The following is a 16,952-nucleotide window of genomic DNA, read 5'->3' on the forward strand; positions in this document are numbered from 1 at the left end:
GATCGCATTGTCGAGAGACCCCAGCATCTTCTTATGCGAGTTGCTTGTGGGATACACTGCGGCGATATTGAGAGAACTATCGAGACGTACGAACTGATGAGTCAGAAGTACTTCACTCATGCTACCCCTACACTCTTCAACTCTGGAACTCCAAGACCTCAAATGAGCAGCTGTAAGGAAGAAAGTTGAGTGGTTCATATTCCTACTACTAGGCGTGCTTTTTTTACTTTTGGTTTGTATGGCGGGGTTCGTGATTCGGCTCGACTCTCCTTGGTCTGCTGCCGGGTAACAGGCCGGTATGCTGTGATGACCGGCGTTTGCCGTCAAGTGTTGGGCCGACTGGCGGTAGGCTGTAACGTCTTCTGATCATTCTACGTACATCGTGCAGCTGCCTGCCTGCAGGCGATAACTTGTGGCGTTCCACAGGACGGGCGTTCACACCCTATAACTTTGTATGTGTCATGTGGAAAAGCATATAGCCTCCTGCTCTGCCGTGTTCGGTGAAATATACACGAATTGATGAATACATCAAATGAATTTTTCGGCACCTATTCCTTCAGCAGTGTATCACCTCAAATAAGGTCACGAGCAGTAGGGGTTATCATTTGTCTGCCCGTTTTCTGATAGCGGGGTGACATCGCCCGCGGAACATAGTGGTCGGTCTATTCTTGGTGGGTCTACCCGTCTTGGCCACACGGACTTCGAGTGAAAGGAAGGTTCGCTGGATGAATCGTCACCGTTCACTAGGCTGTGATGTGATGTATGGACACCCACGGGTGTCGGAAGTTCCCCAGTGAAATTTCTTCGTAAGAGAAGGGAGGTCTTCTGTCGGTACTGTTGGCTCTTGTAAACGCAGCCTGCAAGTTGTTTTTCTTCTCAAGCTTTGGACGTTTCGTTTTCTCCTGAAATTTCATGTTGGGTGATCGTGTTTCCAGGTTTTTTGTTGACAATGCAAGAAGATTCGATCGATGGGATTTTTAGCACTCTAAAACAATGCGCCTTGATCTCTAAAACCGCGGGTGGGGTCGGCCTGGCAGTCACGGATATCCGAGCTACAAATAGCTACATTCGTGGCACTAACGGGTACTCCAACGGACTCCTGCCCATGCTCAGGTGCGTCTTGTCTCATCTAGCCGTTCCTTTGGGGGAGGGTATGAAAAGAGCGAAAGCTTCCTCCTGCATCTTGACTGCTTCTCTTCACTGTATTCCCTTACTCGGTGATGTCGTGTGGCTGCTGTCTGGTCGAAAGCCGCCCGCGGCCTCAGTGCTGCAATCATGGAGCTCATCATTTTTTTTCCTCTACGTGGTCTCTTCCCTGCAGGGTTTTTAATGATGCAGCGCGGTACGTGGATCAAGGAGGAGGAAAGCGCAAAGGGAGTGTAGCGGTCTATCTGGAGCCCTGGCACTATGACGTCTTCGATTTCATCGACATAAAGAAAAATCATGGCAAGGAGGAACGCAGAGCAAGAGATCTTTTCTGTGCTCTATGGATACCGGACCTTTTCATGGAGCGTGTCAACGACAATGGTAAATGATCTCTTTTCCTGCCGTGTCCAAGGTGAAATGAAATTTTTCCAATCATGATGAGCAGTACATTCGAAGCAGGTCGCGCCGCAGTCTTCATCTTTTCATCGTTATCGGCGTTCGGCTGCGCATGGGGTACTTCGGAAGTTGGCGCAACTACGTGTTCGCTCACACTCTAGTCTGCCACGCAGAGACTGACTACACTGTAGGTAGCAGGGGAATTTTGACTTCTAGAGTGCGCATGCCTTAGCAAAACCTTGCTGGAAATCCCGAGATGGCGCCCCTTGGTGGGCTAGCTAATCTGCTTTTTGTGTCGACTAGGTGGTGTCCTCGTTGACAGTCTGTCCTTCCCTGTCGCATACTAGCGGTGCTAACTCCTTCCTGCTTCCGTTTCACGATAGAAAAAGTTCGAGCTGGGACGATGTTGACTGTTTCTGCAGCTGGATGGACGTTGATGTGTCCTAACGAATGCCCGGGGTTGACGGATGTCTGGGGTGATGAATTTAAAGAACTGTATGAAAGATATGAGAGTGAAGGTCGAGGGCGAAAGACTATTCCCGCTCAGCAGCTATGGTTCGCAATTCTCCAAGCCCAGATTGAAACCGGGACCCCTTATATGGTTTACAAGGACGCATGCAATCGTAAAAGTAACCAACAGAATCTTGGTACGATCAAGTGTAGCAACTTGTGTACAGAGATTGTCGAGTACACTAGCAAAGACGAGGTTGCCGTCTGCAACTTGGCTTCAGTGTCGCTGTCGAAGTTCGTGAAAGATGACGGGGAAAGTCGCAGTTTCGATTTCGAAGGCCTGAAGAGGGTCGTTAAAGTGATGACTAGAAATCTGAATAAAGTTATTGACCGCAATTTCTATCCCATCCCTGAAGCGCGCAACAGCAACCTACGCCACCGGCCTGTCGGACTGGGAGTGCAGGGCCTTGCTGATGCCTTCATGATGCTCCGCTTTCCGTTCGACAGCCAGGAAGCGAAAGAGTTGAACAGGAACATTTTCGAGTGCATTTACTACGCGGCTCTCGAAGCTAGCTGTGAACTGGCGGCTAAGGAGGGTGAGTCGCGATAGCTGTTCTCAGTGCTTTTTTGAACAGCCAGAGGAAGTTGTTCTACTCGATCCCGATCTACAAGCTTAAAGAGAGAGACTGTCTGTCTGTCGGTGTTGCTGATCACAGGTCCATATGCTACATATGAAGGATCGCCAGTGTCAAAGGGCATTCTCCAATTTGACATGTGGGGTGTAACTCCAGCAAGCGGTCTATGTGATTGGGCCGCTCTCAGGGCGAAGATCAAGGAGCACGGTGTTCGTAACTCCCTCCTTGTGTCTCCGATGCCAACAGCTAGCACTTCTCAGATCCTTGGTGAGTTCTGCATGGATCCTGAATGGCTCCACCTTTTTCATTTTCCCCCGCCGACAGTAACTCCTCAGTGCTTGTCTTACTCGTAAAGCGCCGGACGCTGACAGGAAAGTGTCTGCAGTTGTCTACACTGCGTGTTGATTTGGTCGGTAGCTGCATGTGCATACTGGCCTCTCACGCTTCATTTCTCGACGCGCCGCGACGAGAGAAGCTCTGAATAGAGACGATGCAGTAATAAGGTGCATAGTTCTTTTGTTTCTTTCTGACCGGTCCACACTACTAGATGAGTATGCATTGGCTGTCGTTACGTCTTCTGCTACGTATTCAGGTAACAACGAAGCCTTCGAGCCGTACACCTCCAACATCTACTACCGCCGTGTGCTGTCTGGGGAGTTTTTCGTTGTGAACCCGCACTTGTTGCGGGATTTGTTGGCACGGGACTTGTGGACAGAAGAAGTGAAGCAACAACTGATTGCCCACAATGGTAGTGTTCAGAACATCGACTCTGTTCCGGATGATCTCAAGGCATTGTACAAGACCGTATGGGAGATCAAGCAGCGCGTCATCATAGACCTCGCCATTGATCGCTCTCCTTACATTGATCAATCGCACTCCCTCAACATCCACATGGTTAATCCTACGTATGCAAAGCTCTCAACCATGCACTTCTATGGTTGGCGTGGAGGCCTGAAGACTGGTCTCTACTATCTTCGTACTCAAGCCGCAGCAGACGCTATCAAGTTCACGGTTGACTCAAGTGTCGCATTCTGTGCGAAGGCGACGCCCTCTCGTTGTCCGCGTTCGTCGTCTCTTCCATCCGTTTCTGTCGTTGATGGGAACGAGGGCTCTTCAGGTGTTGGAGGTTATTCGAAGGAAGGAGGAGGAGACGCTTCTCCGGGTGAACCATCTTCAGGCCATGAGAGCCGGAGAGCAGAGGGAGCAAGCGAGACAAATGGCGTGCAGCGGCAAGACGAACAGCCGCACCCAGGCCAGAGCGGTTCCGGTCGTGATGGACAAGACGCAGCGACAGTCTGCAGGTACAGTCTTCTTACTGGCGAAGTGGTTTCCTGGCCACCGTCAGTTCCCAGAATATTCTCCTATGATATCTGGAGTGATCACTATTCTTGGGATTTATGTCTGGAATGGGCAACTGTGGTACGTAGGTTTTTTTTTCCTATGCCTCTTTATCACCGTGGCAGGCGTATAGCCTGCCTGAATCATGGCGTCGAGCAGTTAGTGAAATCTCCTGCTGTCTGAGGAGCGCACTTCGGCCGTTGCAAGATTCAGAGGGGTCAAACGTTCGTCTTGCGATACTTCCATTGACGATTGTTTCAGTCTGCGTGTGCGCATCTTTGTTTCAGGTGGCGTCGAAAGGGAGCGGAAGAGGAGCCGTGTGAGATGTGCTCAGGCTAATAGGGTGAGTAGAAGGTAGCGAGTTTCAGTTGGCTCGCGCGGCCTGTCACCTTCCTCTGGTGCATAAGATGCATATGTCTACCATGTGAACAAAAGCGGGTGTAGCCCTGTCATGCTTACGCCCGCCCTCGTTCCATGGCCGTGGGCCGCGGTGCTTTCTCTAGAAAATCTTTGCAGCTATTTGTTTTGTGGGTCATCTAGTTGACTCGAGGTCCGGGCCCCCGGAAATGGGCGGTAGGGGTCTCAGCGGATTGAAAGCGACAGAGGGGGTTAAGAGGGGCTGTTCCCGAAGTGGCCTTCCACTCCTATGAATGATTTCGGAGTGGCTTATCGAGACATCCGCCTTATGCATCGCATTCTGTCTCTTGGCGTGTCCGTCCTGGCCTATGTAGGTTGTATCACCAGCGAGGGCTCGGTTATGGGGAAGATAAGGGTCGGGCCTTCTGCAAGGCAGTGCGGGCGGCACCTAGCAGTTGCTGCCTTTTCCGTTTTTTCAATAACCTCACATTGCTGTGAAGGTAGGAGTGTGCATGTGTTTTCGAGTCTCGTAGTTCCACAGAAGTCCGCAGCTTGGTCGCCAGCCTGCTGCATTTCCCGGACTGCTTTTCTTAGTGATGGTCTATTTGAAGAGGTTTCCGAGTTATTTTTTCACCAGCACGATATTTGTAGATGTGCTGCGAAACACTTTCGAAAAAGGCTGTACAGGCCGTTTGTCAACCTTTCGTTCCGAGTTCCTCTGTACGGAAAAAATAGCGTCGTACTTTTGAACTTTTTTCTTGTGAGCCCCGGGTGAACTCATCTGAAATTGAGTCCAGACTCACCGACAGCTAGTTCGATGTTCTTTAAATGATACACTTTTCTTCCGCATTTGTCGAGGAACTGTTAAGACCGTCTACTGTGAAGCGTCGTGAAACTGTGCAATTGTTGCAACAGTCTTCTACACTTCAAGAAAGTAGCAGGTAGAGGGGACCAAAGACAAAATTGGTTCGCAGCTGAAGAGTATACAGCAGGGGGATGAACGGAGGCCAATCTTCCAGCTTTTCCCTCATAATCTGAGTCAAGTACACGGGGAGCCTTTTGACGCAGGCCCGCAAAACGTTAACAAGCATTCGTGTGGCAGGCGTAATTCTCTTGCAGATAGCCAGGTCTGGAATTCTCGTGAGATCGACTCAGTTCCGGAGTGGGGCTTCCTCTCATTGTAGCAGCCAGCTACCGCGAGTCACTACCAGTGGGTGTGCTTACGCACCAAGGCAAAGTATACATGCCTTGCTGGGTATGAGCAACCGTGGCACCCGGCCATCTGGCAGTATGAAGGTTATGTAGAAGCCGCGGAGGATACTGGGCGAGAGCGCCAGCAACGCGTCCGCCCCGATCAGCATCGTGCGTCCTTTGCAGGTGTTCTGAGGGGAACTATGCAACCCAGCATGTCTAGTATCGCATCCCTGCCAGGCCAGCGGTACAAATGATGCGAGTTTTGCAGATATTTCCTGTACAGCTACGGGACTTGCTACAGCTTCTAGAACAGCATGGACAAGGTGAAATGGCAGAAGAAGCACTGTTCAGTAGTAAGGTCCCACAGCGTCGTGAGTATATCTGCGGTAGTAGAGGCATCTGACGGGTCGGCGGCAGGCGGGCGACCTTCGCCATCACCGGCAACACCGTCACGCTGAGAAATCCGGAGATAGTCTTCAAAGAGCAACTCGCTCAGCCACGTGCGGGGTGACTTCAGAAGCCTTCTCGAAAATCTTCGTTGCAGACAGCAGGCGATGCTGTCTGCGAAAGAGCCCGTCTTAGATATACGCGCCAGATAGCCGGACATAGCCCTGCGCTGACCGGTCACACCGGAGCGGCCTCTGACGAGTAGAGGATCTCCTTCAGCAGCTCGAACAGTCGACGAATATCGGCGTTGCTGTCTGTCCAGTTCCGTGCCTCGCAAAAACATTCTACCTCTCGCAGTTTCTCCTGCAAAGTGACAGCCGCAGTCCAAGAGATTTTTTACCGCCGGACTCTCCCTACGTAATTCACACGCTTACGCTCCTGCGCCGGTATACTGTCCGAGTACGGTGGCGAGGGCGAACGTTACACAGGGTCATACGGACTGCTCCATCCTATCTTCTGTCCGGGCCAGACTGACTACTTTTGCAGGAAAGCATTCGTTGCGAAGGCACTTTTTTCTAGACACCCCCGAACGCAGCCAGAATGTGACAGCTCCGAGTAAAGGCAGGCACATAATGATGTGGCGTTCAGTGCGCCTGAACTTGCTGCGTTCTCCCCCATTCTCCGGGCCTTGTTACTGGTTATCATTTAAGAACTCCGGGACTGTAAGAAGCTCTGCTTTTATCTTCTCGAGAAGAAAAGAGCAGGACGGTACACAGCAGCGACAGAGGGCAGTCGGAGGCTCTCCTGTCAAGATCTACGCGGAGTGCAGCCCGCATAGCGTTTTCGGGTGGAAAAGGAGTAGGCCGGCGCTTGCTCTCTGTTTTCAACGACGGACCGACGACACGCGGCTTCTGAACAGTGAGTGATACGGGGCTGCGTAAGAGTTTCCACAAAAAAGGACCCGAAGGAGTAAGCAGTAACGAGGGAGCTGTGCAAGCAGGTTTGGATCGCTTTGAAGTGATCCCCCCTCCCAGCTGCGGAACGAGACCCAGAAAGAGGACCAAACCACATACTTACCAGATAGGCATTTCTCTCCCTCATGACGACAAGCTGCTGCAGTTTCAAGTCTGCGGCGCCCCGCTGACACTGCTCATCCAGATCCAGAAGACACTCGAGTTCCGCCACTGTTTTTCCGATTTCCTCTTTAGTTTTGTCTGCCTTCTTCGAAATGACCTGCCTTGTCGACGAATTCCCTTTGATTCTCCTGGTGCTGCTTGCTGGGAGCAACGGACTAATAAGCGGATCCTGAACTGCTGCAGGCGCTGGCACCTGAACTGCAGAAGAGTCGCAGTGTTCAGACTCCTCCTCGTCTGTGCCGCGACATCTGGGCGGGCGATGTCCTGGCAATGACAGCGAGGTAACTCGCTCGGGCAACGCGGGACGGCTCGCAGAGCGACAGGCCTCTCCGTTGGGAGCAGGCGAGCTGTGACAGGAGCTGGGAAGGTGAAGGGGTTTTGACGGGAGCATCAGGACTACATTGGATCAATACTGTAAAAGTGGTGCAAGAAAACCTAGGGGAGGCGAATTCACAATATCGATGTCGCAACGTGTTCACGCACACGACCGTACAACTTCCCAGGTCACGATTCTCGTTTAGCGCTGCCACTCCGGAACCCCAAAGGCGGCACTACTAGCGAAGATCAGCCACAGACAAAACCATCCGCTGCACCTGGTTACCACCCGCTCTGCAGGCAAGCGCGAGGCCTTGCCACCTTTGGAGGGATTTCCAGTAGAGCGCTTGGCTAGCGACTATAACCGTTCACGATCACGGGCTAAACTGGCATGTGACAATCCGCCGGACAAAAAGGAATGTACTCTTCGGCGTCGAGCTCCGAGGAGGCCACTCATCCTGCTCCCCGACATGCTTTTTTTTCTGCAGTGCGCGACTGATGCAGCCTCGTGCAGAATCCTCTTCACTAGAAGACGCTGGTTGTCTTCAACCGCTCCGGACAAAGAGAGGGGGGGAACCCCTTGTCCCGGGTACACGGTGCATGCCCGGCTTGATGGGGGCGAATGCGCCGAGAGACCACCTGAGCGAGTGCCTGGAAATCGTCTCCTCCCGCTGGCCCAGCCACTGCGCGTCGGCGCGTATGGCGAGCCCGTTCTCATCTTGGTCACTTCGCTGACAGGCAGCAACGGCCAGCTTCGGACCGAGATGCCTACTCGAGGTCAGCGTACTGTACTAGCGAACAGCCGCACCCCTGTGTGCCGTGTCCCAGCTGGCCAGCAACTGACGGTTTTGATCGTCCATCCATTTGGTCCTTCTCAGGGCAGCTCACAAAAGAAATGCATCGCAGTTGCAGAGCTGTCTTTTCTACCGCAGAACGCGGCTGATCTTGAGCGGCCCGAAAGAGTGGCCCCTGACATGTCTGCCCTGCAGCTTTAACTCCGTCTCTTGTACTGCTGGGATGTCGGGGGGCGATGCTTCGCCTGCGGTTTTTCAGGGATCGCACTCTCCTGGTTACCCCCGCATTGCCATTGGGTTTCCCGAGAGTTAAGTGGTGTCTCGTCCACACGCTTGTTCGGCTGTCTCCATGTGGAGGCGTGGTTCTCGTGTTTGTCCGTTACACGCATTCAAAAACTTTCGACGGAGTAGCACAACACAGCATAACCACAGAACTGAAAGAAACAAAAGGATCAGACTCGCGTCCCGCACCGCGCAGATAGTCGAGGCCACCGAAGCCTAACTGAAAAGCCCCTTATGGGAAGCCGGGCTACGACGCGAGACAAAACTATGCTGCGCTGTGTAGTACACAGTGAGGAAGATTGCTTCGCAGCTTCAATTCAGTGCACAGGCTACAGTCCCCTTCGAATCCTAACCCGCATTTCCAGGCAACGGTCCTCACGGATAATTCTGATAGTCCCCGAATTCGACAGCATCTGCGGGCGGAAGTGCACCTGTTTGTGTCCTGCCCGTTGAAGGCAGTTGCGGGGCCGCCAGTAGCCCAGCGGGAGTAGGAAGAGCTCCGTACTAGTTAGGCGGTCGCCATCCCTTTTGCGTTCCTTGGGCAGGCTGACTACCCGGTCTGCGACACTGTCATCCAAGCGACCCAGGCACTCAAGCAAGAGACAGAAATCTTGGACGGCCTCAGGACAATACTGAGGACGGAGCTATAGGAGACGTATTCCAGTGACCGGTTTCCATGCCCTGTCGATCTTCTGCGTATACTGGGAGTAATGTTCCTGGACTTCAGCCACTTCGCCTGTCACTCACTCACAGCTTCGCCACCCACTCAGGCACGCGTCAGGTCCCGAAAGAAATACAGTGGGGGGGCGTTATACAGAGAGGGCGACAAGCCGCACAGCGGTAGCAACAGACTATTGGACTCCTTGCTGCTAAGGGACAAGGCGGGCAGTCATCGGAATGGAACCGTGCTTTTGGGGTGTACCATAGAGACGGGCTGAGTCCCATCTTGACCGCCACGCCCGTCCAGGGCAAGTCGCTAACACGACGCTTCGTGTCTCGACAGCGGAGCCGTGCCACGAGTCCTACCCGTAAGGGTCTCTGTGGCTTCGCTAAACAGCAGATCCTCTCTGTCTGTGCTTCGCGGTTTTCTCGTGACCCCTCAGTCCGTTTTTGTTATTAGTGGAGAAGGAGAAGCGATAAGTTGTTTGCTCACACACTAACGAGTTATATGTTGTCTTGGGCGACTGGGAGTTGATTTTTTGCTCGTGCCGGTGACGACCTCGCGCACGGAAAGTGTCAGCCACAGCTTACGGATCTTCGAGTCAACTACGTTGCTGCCACGGTTTACTCTATTTCCGTTGCTGATTCATTCTTGGTTTTTGCGTGTGTATCGAAGGGCGCCGTAGTTGGCCGGAGGGTTATCTGCATCTGCGGTTGTCGAAAAGGAGCACCTCGCCAAATGCTACTGATTGAGTCTTCTCATCTAGGGAATAGAAAAACTTCCCGAAGATTCTTGAGTGTAACGTCGTCTGTCCAGGTTACCTTGGGCCCGCGGAGCCGTTCTAGCATTGTTTCACGTCTCAAACATCAGCTTCTGCTCCTCGTCGAGCGCGTGCCTGCTGTTAGTCGCGACGTTTGCTTTGAAGCAGGGCGCCCGCTGCGGCTGAGCCCTGTCGTGTACGGTTGCTGTCAGTGAGAATCGGTCTCCGTGTGACTCCCGGTAACTGCCTGCGTCATTCAACCGAGACTCCGCGGCGCCCTTGCTGACTACGTCGCAGGGGACTGGTGTGGCAGCCGGGGTCCAGGCACGATATCATGATGAAGCAACTCGCCGCAGGCGGCGCTTTCATCTGCTCTGTCATACTCTTTTCCTTTCCACTTGCAAGTACGCTCCTGAGCTCCCTGGCGACTGCAAAGGATGCTGACGGTTCCGCAGCGTTTGCGGGCTCTGGACCGCAAGCTGAGGCTGCAGAAGCGCACGCTGGTCCGTGGTTTTCACGCTTCTCCGAGTTAACACGAGAATATTTGCCGCCGTTTCTTCAGTTGTGGGATATGCAAGTGCCCCCCGAGGATCTACCGGAGTAGGGAACTGGGCAGGGCTGCCGGAAAGCTGAACTCGCTCTCGGGCAGGTGACGCATTTTCGGGGTGCTGCGGCGATCGTAGGCGTGCTCAGGAAAGCTTCTGCTGTAATTTTCTCGTGCATTCATGTACCGCGGGTGCTCGCCATAGGATTAGTGTCTGGCGTCACGTTCCTCAGTGTGTGGTCAACGCGTCTGTTCTGCGGAAGAAACCTGCGAAGCTGTGTCCGTAGTGTAGTGTCCCGTTCTTGCATCATTGCAGAGGAGAGGGATCCGTAGATATATGACAGGTGTGCCCTTCCTTTAGGCGTTGACCCGCTTCTTGTCTTTGTTGAGAGAAGCTCTCGCGGGGGCATGCGGATACGAAAGGGTGGGGGTGGCGAGTATTCATGTGGCACACGAGTCAAATTCATCCATAGCGCTCTCCTGTGTTCGCCGTGAACGTTGTGACATCGGGGGCGCCGATACATCGGCGGGAAGGGATAGTCCAGCGCTCGCTTGGCTTCTTCTCTGTTACTGATGGGCTTGAAAGTAAGTCCCTGGAGTATGCACATGAGGCTTCATTTTCGCTGGCTGCTTGTTCCGCGCTTCGATGTTTTCTTATGCCACCTTCACCTCCAGCACCCTCAACATGGCTTCTCCGAGAGGATCCCATGCCGCAAGGCATCTAGTTCCCATGATCACGTGCTCTTCCCCTGCAACGGTCTCTCAGATCCAGGTTCACAGAAAACCTTTGCCCAAACTGTCCTCAGATACGCACTCACTCAATGGTGTTGTGTCCACCACGCTGTTGTGTCCTCTCGTAATTTTTCTGATTGAGGATCCCGAGCAGGAAATATATGACCACATTTGTACGAGGAGTTTCAAGCTGATTTTCTCCTATGTGGTTCATAGGTGTCTCCAGTTTCCTTCTCTCAAGCAGCTCTCGGAAGACGCCGCGGTCGTGCGGCCTACTCTTCAGCGGCTCAAACAAAGAACCTTTTTCCGCATCTTCAAGTTAGGGCTCCTGTCTGATAGTTGCGCGGATCCGCGATTAAGCGACCTCCTTGGAGATCATGCCGGTGAGTCGTTGCTCAGTGAGATGGAATAGCATGTGCGAAGGGCACCGAACCTTGCTGTTGTTGAATGAAGTGGGGCGTCAGGGACACCTGAGCAGCTGCTGTCAGAGACTTGTGTTCCGCAGTTGCCATGGAGGGACGCTATGCTGTCGGAAGCCACGCGTTCATGTCTCTTCGTGGGCTTTGCGTGGCCGAACGAAGCCTCGTTCATCGCTCCACAGGTCTCTCCGTTGGTTCCCCGCCTCATAAGGAAGAGCTTAACCACGCCAGCAGGAATCGTGAGGCTGGCCTGGCCGTCATGGCTTGACTTTCACAGAAGGTGCTAACTACCGGAATGATGGGCCTCACAGCCATCCCACAAGCCACGAGCGTCCCGCATGATCCTCCCCTTTCTTCGGCGTGTTACTCTCGTACGGGGGCAGAACAGTCGCTTGTCGTAGGCGGGCTGGGTTTCAAGACGGGCTGCGGTGGATGGGTGTCTCCACTAGTCTGAGGCTTTATTCGCCTCTCCATTTCGAGGTAGTGCGTGCGGGGTTGAGCAGGGTAACTGAGCAGCGATTTGCCGCAAGACAGGTTCCACTGGTAGGTAGCGTCACTGCTCTTTCTGAGTGCACTTCTGACTCTTTTTGTGCGAGGAGGATAGAGGAGGGTGTGACGAGTCCCGCGGAAGCGCGGACCGTGTGAGCCGGTCTAGTGTTATGTGGTGCTCCCCTTTTTTCTGAGTAGACCCACCTCACTTCTGGGCGAAGCCGTCCCCGCTGTGAGCTTTCGAGTCTCCCGTCATGTCTCCAAGATAGCTTGTTGTTTTGTCATGCCAAGCAGGAAAATGCACGGAACCGCAGCGCTGCGGCCTGTGCGAATGCTCGGATGATGAAATTCCTCGAAACTGGCTGCAGAAACCTGACGAGGAGTTCGTTGATCGACGTCACGCAGGTTAGCAGAGAAGGGCCGACACGGCAAACATGTTAGCATCTCAGACAGATTCAGTCCGCTCTGGGCAGACTCAGCGGAATCCGCCACCCCACCGCCGGCACCGCTGTGCAGCTCAGTAGAAGGTGGTTCCGAGTTTACAACACGAATGAACTCCGATAGCGACAGGGACAGAGTTGGAAGTGCAGGCCTCGCACCTAGGACTCAACAAGACATGGACTAGAAGAAGAGGACGGCGTTCACAATCGAGCCGCATATCGCCTCGAAAACATCTGTGTGCGTCGCGTGTTAGAACCTGGAGGGACAGCAATGCTACCTGCGTGTTCATCCAGCCGACACACCTAAGCTCTAACAGGTCGCGCACTCTCTTTCACGTACGTCGCGACGAGATGCAGGATCGCAGGACACCTCTCTGGGTAGTTGACCAAGTAGCTCGTTCACCTGGCGCTGGAGGGAAGAACGCAGAATAAGGAGTATTTCTCCGTCACCTCTTTTTCTCTCTATGCGAATACTGTTGGCCTTGGTTTGCAGCCTCCTTCACACGATGGACTCAAGATCGCTCAAGTCGGCAGCCGGATGATCCGTTCTCGATGTTCAAGGCTCCAAAGCGTGACGAGGAGGGTTCGAGTTCGGCGTTGGGATCCAGCTCTAAGAATGGAAAGGGGGGAATTTACGTGGATCTGTTGTTGAATCCCCCGTGTTTTACCAAATACGAAGGAGGTGTGGTGTGGCATCTCCTCTACGATCAACTTCCTCTTTCGACAAACAGCACAAGGACACATGCCGACGATACGATAGATCCTTTCCCAGACGACTTGAATGCGGTCGATGGAAATCCAGACTACTCGTGTTCGAGTAATGCCAACCTGAGGCGCCTGGTCTCAGGTATGCAGGCGAACATCGCAGCGCTAGCAGCAGAAAATTTCAATACTATTGACAACAGCCCCCCTCCTCGCCCCGTGAGTGGCTGGGGGATGCCTCTGCCTCCAGAGCCCAGAGTAGGAAGTAACGGAGCACCGGCGCCACCTGTCTTCGATTCAAATCTCGACTTTTTCCGGGAGAGACTGGCGACACAGCCTAGCCGCGTGCAGAACCTGTATTTCACTTTCGGTGTTCTCTTGAAAGCCGTTTGTCGGCTAAGCGACGTTCTCCAGGAATGTTCCTGTGAGACAGGCAACAGTCAAGAAGACTTGTCTGCGCGGGCAGATTTGCTGCACGTGCTCAATGTGACTACATCCAGTCTTCATGCGTGCTCTTCCGACTTCATGCAGAAACCTTTGCTGGACGGGTCGAGGTAAGGAAAGGAGATAAACTGATGACAACTACGGAGAATACACACAAGAGTCATTGGTTTAATTCTGATAAGCTCCCTCGTCTTGTAGAGTCTAGGAGAACGCTTTAGGAGCTTATGCGACAGCGGTTAGTCGTCAGAGTGATCTTGTTTTTTCTTGATCTTTTATTGACATGGGAAGTGAGTGCCATCATGCATGCTTTTTCCACCGTGTTCGCTGTACAGTCTTGATGGAGCTACTGCATCATTTAGTCTTTCGCTGTTCAGCACCTTCGGCTGTGTCGTTCTCTTTCTGTTCGGGTCTCACCGTGCCTGGCATCGCGCGCTATGCAAACTTGGCTCCGCTGAATGCCAAAGCAAGTGGTGCGCGGTAGGGGTTGCGCCTGCACTGATGAATTCCAAGGGTGTCGTGTGTTGCCACGGCCTCTCATGAAGAGGTTGTTTCACATCGTGTGCGCCTCTTAGTTTTCTCTGTTGTGACGACTTCAATTCTTTTGCTGAAGTGTCACTCACCGTGATCCTGCCTTTTTTTCTGAAAGTAGTCCGGTGTTCCTGTTCGAGACAGCATGGCAGTCCGTTGTATTGCCGCCGAGCTTGCCGGTTCAGGCTCTGTGCTTTTCCAGTACCGAGAGACACTGTGTCTCCTGCCTCTCTCTTGACTCGTGTAGGCTCGAGTTCTTGGAGTCCATGAAAGGTATCGACGGTTTGCTGCGGTGCGTCCCCTGTGAGAAGTGCCGGCTTCATGGCAAGATCAAACTAACTGCTCTCCACATAGCTGCCAAAGTGAGCGGAGGCGCTGCATTTCAGCTTTACCGAGTTGGTCGGTATTCTCGGCTCGAGCACCCTTGCCTTGTGCAACAGAACCAGACGGTAATCTTTCAAGTGGATTGGTTTATGAACGTTGACGACTTCTTAGGCAGACACACCACCCCGATGAACTTCCACTGGAGGTCCGGAGAACTGAGTGCTGTTCTCGTCTTTCCTCTTGCGCACGGGAGGCTGCTGTGTCTACAAGCAACAACGGCTGATATTCAAGCGTATCTGCGAGGATTCCGGATCGGCCCTGTTGTGTTGTCCTGTTGGCTGCAGATGATCTCTTCTTCAGAAGGGGTTCCTTCTCTTGAGCGGAATCAAGTTACGGCGCTAGTAAACGCGCTATACTATTTTGCGGACTCCATTCGCGTGGTAGAACACATGCAGGACCGTATCTATCTTCACAACATCTGCAGCTATGCTGTCTACTTCTCGGTTTTCGTGCTGTTACTTCTTTTCCTTCTATACATCGCCTTGAACATCGGTCTTCTGGGTAGGCAGAAGAGAAAGAGGAGGCACTTGACCTCAAAGAAACGCATGTAGCCTTCGAATACGTCAACAGTTTCCCGCGGACTGCGTTCGGAGAGGTGGTGAGGTTATGAAGATGTAAGCGAGTGATGGTTTGTATGGAGTTCTTTCGCAAACTTAGGCGACTCCTTGTTTCGCGAGGCACCGTTCTCCGTGCGGCATCTTCATCGCAGTCGCAGTTGCCTTGATCGCGTCAACGATTTGAACAGGAAACCAAATTCCTGAATGCTTCGGCACCTGGTAGACAACCATCCTTCCTACGACCAGTCTACAGCATTTGGCTCAGAGGGCGTGCTAAATCCCGTTCCCGCAGTCGGAAGCATGCTCTCTTTCATGTCAGACCGATATGGTTCTTCGCGAGCACCACTCCTCAGAACAAGTCACCTACTGCTACTCCACTGGTAAAACTCGATGGCGATCGCAAGAAGGACCAGTTTCCCGGGTGTCGTGCCCGCGGGAGAAAAGCGGAGGTCGTTATTCTCTCCTTCTTATGGGACTGGGTTGGACAGCGAGGATATGAAGCGGGACTACTTTTCCAAGGCTCTGGATGTGGACACGCTGCCGCGAGTGATTATTCCGGACATGCCCGGTTCCCTGGAAGTTGCGCTGCCGCTTCGTGGTTCTCTGCATAACGGCGTCGAGCAGCAGCTCGTATATCTGCCGTTCTTTCTCCTTTCCCTCGTCAAACTGATATTTTCTTCAGCTGATACCTGGAGTGGCATCCAAGAGATTTGTTCCGCCAGCAGGTCCGGTCGGCTCACGCATCAATATAGGTGTCTGCATGAGCGATAGACGCAGTTGTGCTGCAGAAGACGACTGAGGGACCAGGTGTCCGCTGCGGGTTGTGCCGGGGGGATCAGGGAGCCTGTGCCCTGAATTGTTCAACGAGTTGTACGTAGAGCGGCGCGTTGAAAGAGTGGCGCAGAGGATGAAAAGAAGTTCTGAGGACCTGTGCTGGTTCTTGGTCCGACCGCGACGCGTGCATACAGCTGTCCCTGCGTGCTGTTATTCTTCCGTGCTCATCCGGGAGTTCAAGCAGGTGTTCCAGCTGAGGGCAAGCCCAGCAGTGTATTAGTTCGACTTACGGCCATTCTGGGTCGATCTGCTTACGGGAGGCGGTTTTGCGGGCGTACCTCGGTGGAGCACTTCTTCAATTAGTTCGTATATTTCTAACAGACACCACACGAGCAACTGTCGTATTCGGCGTTTTGGGCAGCTTGCTTTTGTAATCGCATAACAGTCTTCTTTTGCCCCGGCGGCTAGTGAATACCTCTAGGCCCGAGTGGGGTCTTCTCGCGTTGGACTGTCTCCCACTACGTGTTGAGCGGCGTCCCTGGCAGTGATGTGTCGCTGTGTAGGATGGCACGGAGCTCGAAGGTCGCGTTGATACTGTGGTTTTACAAGCACAGGCCGCAGACTACGAGTGAATGGAGCGCCCCCTTTCGTGACTCAGACGTAGGGGTGCCGGTACACATCTGTTTTACATGTCATTACGTGGCACCGGTGTCCCCTTTGTCGAGTTGCTCTGCGCGTCGGTCCTAGCCGTGGAAGGTAGAGCTCGACGTCTAACTCAAATAAAGGCTTCTGTTCTTTGCGTCAAGCCACGCGCCGCTGAAAGAATGTCGGGAACGAGACGGAAGGGCGAGTCAGTTCTGTAGTCATTCCTTTTATCGTAGGAATCGCCTTGTAGAAAAATGACAGAACAGTGGAAACGAGTAGAGTGCGGCTTGGTGGTGTAAGCCCAAGTTTTCTTTTGGGATCTCGGATGCAGCTGCCGTCTGTCCTGCAAAGGAAATTACCAGTGACTCTGGTCAAGTACCAAGTCCAACGCGGATTCACATCTGCGTCAACTCGTAGTTCGCAGTATCACAAGAAGGCGGAGT

At 53.1% G+C, this 16,952-nt stretch overlaps 3 protein-coding genes across 3 annotated transcripts; 2 read left to right on the plus strand and 1 right to left on the minus strand.

Moving 5' to 3' along the window:
* On the plus strand, nucleotides 1-5,088 carry CSUI_005724 (ribonucleoside-diphosphate reductase large subunit). The gene is made up of 7 exons (XM_068065894.1): nucleotides 1-172; nucleotides 936-1,113; nucleotides 1,322-1,527; nucleotides 1,965-2,588; nucleotides 2,709-2,894; nucleotides 3,220-3,928; nucleotides 4,253-5,088. Exons 1-7 carry the CDS (start codon nucleotides 34-36, stop codon nucleotides 4,302-4,304), a joined length of 2,094 nt encoding a protein of 697 aa, XP_067922119.1. The 5' UTR covers nucleotides 1-33; the 3' UTR covers nucleotides 4,305-5,088.
* A 743-nt stretch (nucleotides 5,089-5,831) lies between these two features.
* On the minus strand, nucleotides 5,832-7,873 carry CSUI_005725 (uncharacterized protein). Its single transcript, XM_068065895.1, has 2 exons — nucleotides 6,981-7,873; nucleotides 5,832-6,266 (listed from the first exon to the last, which is right to left on the minus strand). The coding sequence occupies exons 1-2, from the start codon at nucleotides 7,428-7,430 to the stop codon at nucleotides 6,141-6,143; spliced, it is 576 nt and encodes a 191-aa protein (XP_067922120.1). The 5' UTR covers nucleotides 7,431-7,873; the 3' UTR covers nucleotides 5,832-6,140.
* A 1,643-nt stretch (nucleotides 7,874-9,516) lies between these two features.
* CSUI_005726 (endoplasmic reticulum oxidoreductin) lies at nucleotides 9,517-16,770 on the plus strand. The gene is made up of 6 exons (XM_068065896.1): nucleotides 9,517-10,451; nucleotides 11,344-11,510; nucleotides 12,327-12,440; nucleotides 12,969-13,731; nucleotides 14,397-14,511; nucleotides 14,818-16,770. The coding sequence occupies exons 1-6, from the start codon at nucleotides 10,186-10,188 to the stop codon at nucleotides 15,082-15,084; spliced, it is 1,692 nt and encodes a 563-aa protein (XP_067922121.1). The 5' UTR covers nucleotides 9,517-10,185; the 3' UTR covers nucleotides 15,085-16,770.
* Nucleotides 16,771-16,952: the final 182 nt, after the last annotated feature.

Source organism: Cystoisospora suis, assembly GCF_002600585.1.
Source record: "Cystoisospora suis strain Wien I chromosome Unknown contig_2764, whole genome shotgun sequence".
Taxonomy (NCBI): domain Eukaryota; phylum Apicomplexa; class Conoidasida; order Eucoccidiorida; family Sarcocystidae; genus Cystoisospora; species Cystoisospora suis.

What these genes read in the sequence shown, in the direction of transcription:
- CSUI_005724 (XM_068065894.1), top strand. Translation starts at nt 34, where the DNA reads ATGCGAGTTGCTTGTGGGATACACTGCGGCGATATTGAGAGAACTATC. An exon ending in GGAGCGTGTCAACGACAATG is followed by an intron (nt 1,528 to 1,964) that starts GTAAATGATCTC and finishes CTGTTTCTGCAG; the next exon opens with CTGGATGGACGTTGATGTGT. An exon ending in GACGCAGCGACAGTCTGCAG is followed by an intron (nt 3,929 to 4,252) that starts GTACAGTCTTCT and finishes TCTTTGTTTCAG; the next exon opens with GTGGCGTCGAAAGGGAGCGG.
- CSUI_005725 (XM_068065895.1), bottom strand. Translation starts at nt 7,430, where the DNA reads ATGCTCCCGTCAAAACCCCTTCACCTTCCCAGCTCCTGTCACAGCTCG. An exon ending in GGGAGAGAAATGCCTATCTG is followed by an intron (nt 6,267 to 6,980) that starts GTAAGTATGTGG and finishes GTCACTTTGCAG; the next exon opens with GAGAAACTGCGAGAGGTAGA.
- CSUI_005726 (XM_068065896.1), top strand. Translation starts at nt 10,186, where the DNA reads ATGATGAAGCAACTCGCCGCAGGCGGCGCTTTCATCTGCTCTGTCATA. An exon ending in CCTCCTTGGAGATCATGCCG is followed by an intron (nt 11,511 to 12,326) that starts GTGAGTCGTTGC and finishes TGTCATGCCAAG; the next exon opens with CAGGAAAATGCACGGAACCG. An exon ending in CGTTGATCGACGTCACGCAG is followed by an intron (nt 12,441 to 12,968) that starts GTTAGCAGAGAA and finishes CTTGGTTTGCAG; the next exon opens with CCTCCTTCACACGATGGACT.